The sequence below is a fragment of the Orycteropus afer genome, unplaced genomic scaffold (genome assembly GCF_000298275.1).
Source record: "Orycteropus afer afer isolate SDZICR_OR568_19922 unplaced genomic scaffold, OryAfe1.0 scaffold00323, whole genome shotgun sequence".
Lineage (NCBI taxonomy): Eukaryota > Metazoa > Chordata > Mammalia > Tubulidentata > Orycteropodidae > Orycteropus > Orycteropus afer.
Window position 1 is genome coordinate 2,598,555 of NW_006921910.1, and position 3,489 is coordinate 2,602,043.

Here is a 3,489-nt window from a genome sequence, read left to right on the forward strand (position 1 = left end):
GGGCGGGGCAGGATGTATCTGTGTCCATTAATCAGAGAGGGGTAGATGCAGGCTTGAGCTCCTGGCTCCAGTCAGTGCTCCTGAATTTAAGAGAAAGGGACCATTGTTGATGGAAGACCAGGTCGCTACCTGAGGTGGGTGAGGAACATTTCCTGAGTGTCCTCTCTTTTTCCTTCCAACCCTCACAAATGAAATAGAAACCCCCTGATAATGAGGAAGAAGCCATAAAGATCCAGGCCTGGTGGCGGGGTACCCTGGTGCGCCGGACGCTTTTGCACGCAGCCCTCAGAGCCTGGGTCATTCAGTGTTGGTGGAGGCAGACGCTGGCGAGGCTGCTGACCACCAGGCGGCAAGCGGCGCTGAAGAATCACGCATGGCAAGAATGGGCAGCGGTCAAGGTGCAGGCCTGGTTCCGCATGTGGCGCATCCGCAGGCGTTACTGCCGCTTGCTCAAAGCTGTCCGCATTATCCAGGCCTATTGGCGGTGGCGTAATTGCCACACCCGTGGCTATTTCCAGGGCAGCTATGAACTCACAGCAACCCAGCTGCAACTTGAGCTTGAAATTCTTCTAGGCTCACTGATTTGTCGAATTACAGACTCCATACCCTTCCCAATAAAGAACTGATCAAGTCTGCTCCAGCTCTGTGTCACCAGATCTCTTTCTGACAAGCTCCAGAGGTCTTTGTCTCAGTGGAAGTCAGGGAAAATGATGGCAGATGCTTGACATTTCCAAATGTCAGCTAAAAGGAATTGGTAGGGGTTGTCGGGAGTCCTTTATGGAGGACTCTAAGAGCCCAGTGGAGGATGAATGGGAACTGTAATTGATTAGCGATGTCTGCTATAGACAGAATCATTGGAGATGCACAGCCATGAGGTCCACCAGCTCCAGGTATTCCCATTCTCCTGTAGTCTATGTAAATAGGGCTCTCTGGAGTTGTGCAGCATGGAGCCAAGGTGGGGCATGGTGATATTCCTGCCAGTAACCCATCCGGTCTGGTGTCTCAGACCCTGCTTCTTCTTCCCACTTGTACCCACAGGAACTGGATTAAGAGGAGTCTACCCACCCTAACCCTATGATGCTACCTTCTTGTGCATCTGGGGCACTGCTTTTCTCATATTCAGCCTCCAAACTGCAATCTGACCTCTTAGTTGCAAGCTAGTACAGAGCACAACCTTGAATCCTTGTTCCTTCTTGAAACCTCATTTGTCCCTCTTCCTCCAGCCCTGACTAGGGACTTAGTATCTTCCTCAGACCTTGCCAGTGTGGGTGGGTCCTTGAAAGTTAGGGTGGGGAGAGAAAACACATCCCATACTGGTTGGAACAGTCTGGCAAGTGTCAGGACCTAGATTATCACAGACCAAGCACAGGCCTTGTCTCCCTCGTCCTTTCCCCATGCCTACTTCATCCAAAAGGCTGGTGTAGGGGTAAGATCTGCAACTTGGGAGATTCCCCCATCATGTGCACATGCTCAGAAGCTTTAGGCCCTAGTCCTTCTCTGACCCCTCTACCCTGGTGAGCCAGTTGATTGGCTCACAGAATTTCTGAGATGCTGTGTGGACCTGACCTGCTCCAGCTCTCTGTCTCACGTTTGGGTGTGAGTGGTGTATTTATTTCCTGCTTCCACCCCTCCATGTCCTCATGCCAGTCTCTCACATGAGATTCTGAGCCACATTCTTTCAAGACATTCCTCTTCCACTGGCCTAGAGGTATGCTGAACACATCAGACCCTACCTTGTTATACCTGATGAAATTCATTTAGTATTAGCCAGCTCACCTGAACTCCAGCTGACCAGCACCATGTGGGCAACCAGTAAATGTCTGTTATTGCACAGCACTGACATTCTAGTTTGTTTGTTATGCTGAAAAAGCTAGTTGATACAAAAATTTTTACCAAAATGGGACTACTGTTGTCACAAAAACAGAACTATTACTTTGGGTTTGAGATCAGGCAGGGAGCAAAAAGGAAACTGTCTTAAGAAGCTGTAAGATAGGTAGCCCTGGTAATGTAACAGCAAAAAGTTGAAAAAACTGTCACCTGCTGAACAGGGACAGCAAAAAATATATTTACAGACTGGTACCATTGGAGGAGTAGCTTTCAATTCAAAATTTGTAAGGGAAAAAAAGAAGACTTGGCTCCTATCCTAAAGAAGTCAAGATGTGACTCCTTTCTTTTCTGAAAATTCTCAGTTATCCCCCAAATCTGGGGAGAAATAAACTTAGTGGGAATCACTACATCATTTCCTGACCCCTCAATTGAAGAGTAGGAGAGACAGGGGCTACCTCTTATTCTTGGTAGGTACAGTCCAGGTTGAGACCCAAAGCTCAGTGGGGCATTGGGTTGGATTTCAGGCCCCACTCACTTCCTGGGCCAGACACTTGTATGTAGGGCATGACTACCAAGTCTATGTGGGAGCCCTGATGTACAGATAGCAGAGAGCAGTCAACCATGGTTTATGACCCAGTGCTTCCCTGGTGTGTATCCCAGAGAAGCTCTCCTACTTGCGCCTTAGGGAGTCCTAGAAGGGAGTGTCATCTCTGCATTGTTTGTGTGGTGCAGAGGGTTGTTGGATGGCTGATCCTCTAGGCTCCAGCTAGGAGGGGAGGCTCTTCCCCCTGCAGCATGAGGGTCTGCACAAGGTCTCACAGCCACCAGCAATTAGTACAAGAATTCCTTGGGAGCTGGCATCCAGCAAGGCCACACTGCCCAGGAAATGCCATGCCCAGAAGGCAGCAACATGCCTACTTGTAACCCTAGAAGAAAGGTTAGAGACTCACATTTCAGGCCAAGCATAAACCTCAGGAATAATGTTGTATGGGCAATGAAGATCATGATAAAGAGTCCTTGAGCTAAGTAGGTAGACCCTCTAATGACCAAGGACAAGGTTGAAGAGCCCTAACAGAGGTGCCTAATTAGTGTAATCAAGGGATAGGCGATGATGACCTCTTATCTAGGGAGGAAGATAGAAGAATGACTCTTAGAGAGGAGCAGCATGATTGTTAAAATCAAAACCCAATAGTTATGCAGAATGGGCATACCTGAAATGGAGATTAATGATGGAAAGTTTGACATGAGGAATTCTCCTGAAATCTAGAAAGGGCAAAGCAATGGAAAGAGTTAAGAAGGAAAGAGCACATTGATGCAGCCATTCCAGCATTGGCCGAATGCATGTTCCTGAGAGAGGAAGGACAGAAGATGCAGAATGGAAACATTCAAGTCACTGGGGAGAGGGACTTCCCAGAGCTTTATAAAGATTCAACTGACCCCCAGTCAGGCCTGGAATTAAACTCAATCCTGTGACTTCCAGCCAACCAACAGACAGACATCTAAGATGAATATTACACCAGGTAGGTATACTCCTTGGAACAATCAATCATGGGAGAAAAGAAGGGCAATATTTGCACAGGGAGATAGCTCAGGGGCAGGAATGCATAGGAAAGAAGGAGACAGGGAAAAGGTAACTATAGGAAGGAAGTGGGAAGAGAGCTG

At 48.1% G+C, this 3,489-nt stretch overlaps 1 protein-coding gene across 1 annotated transcript in view; it reads left to right on the plus strand.

Annotated features, from left to right (window-relative positions):
• Positions 1-626, plus strand: part of LOC103206582 (IQ domain-containing protein F1-like) — an 830-nt gene extending 204 nt beyond the window's left edge. Inside the window, exon 2 of the mRNA XM_007952080.1 lies at positions 198-626. Coding sequence (XP_007950271.1) covers positions 198-626 — 429 coding nt within the window. The remainder of the gene's footprint in view (positions 1-197) is intronic.
• Positions 627-3,489: the final 2,863 nt, after the last annotated feature.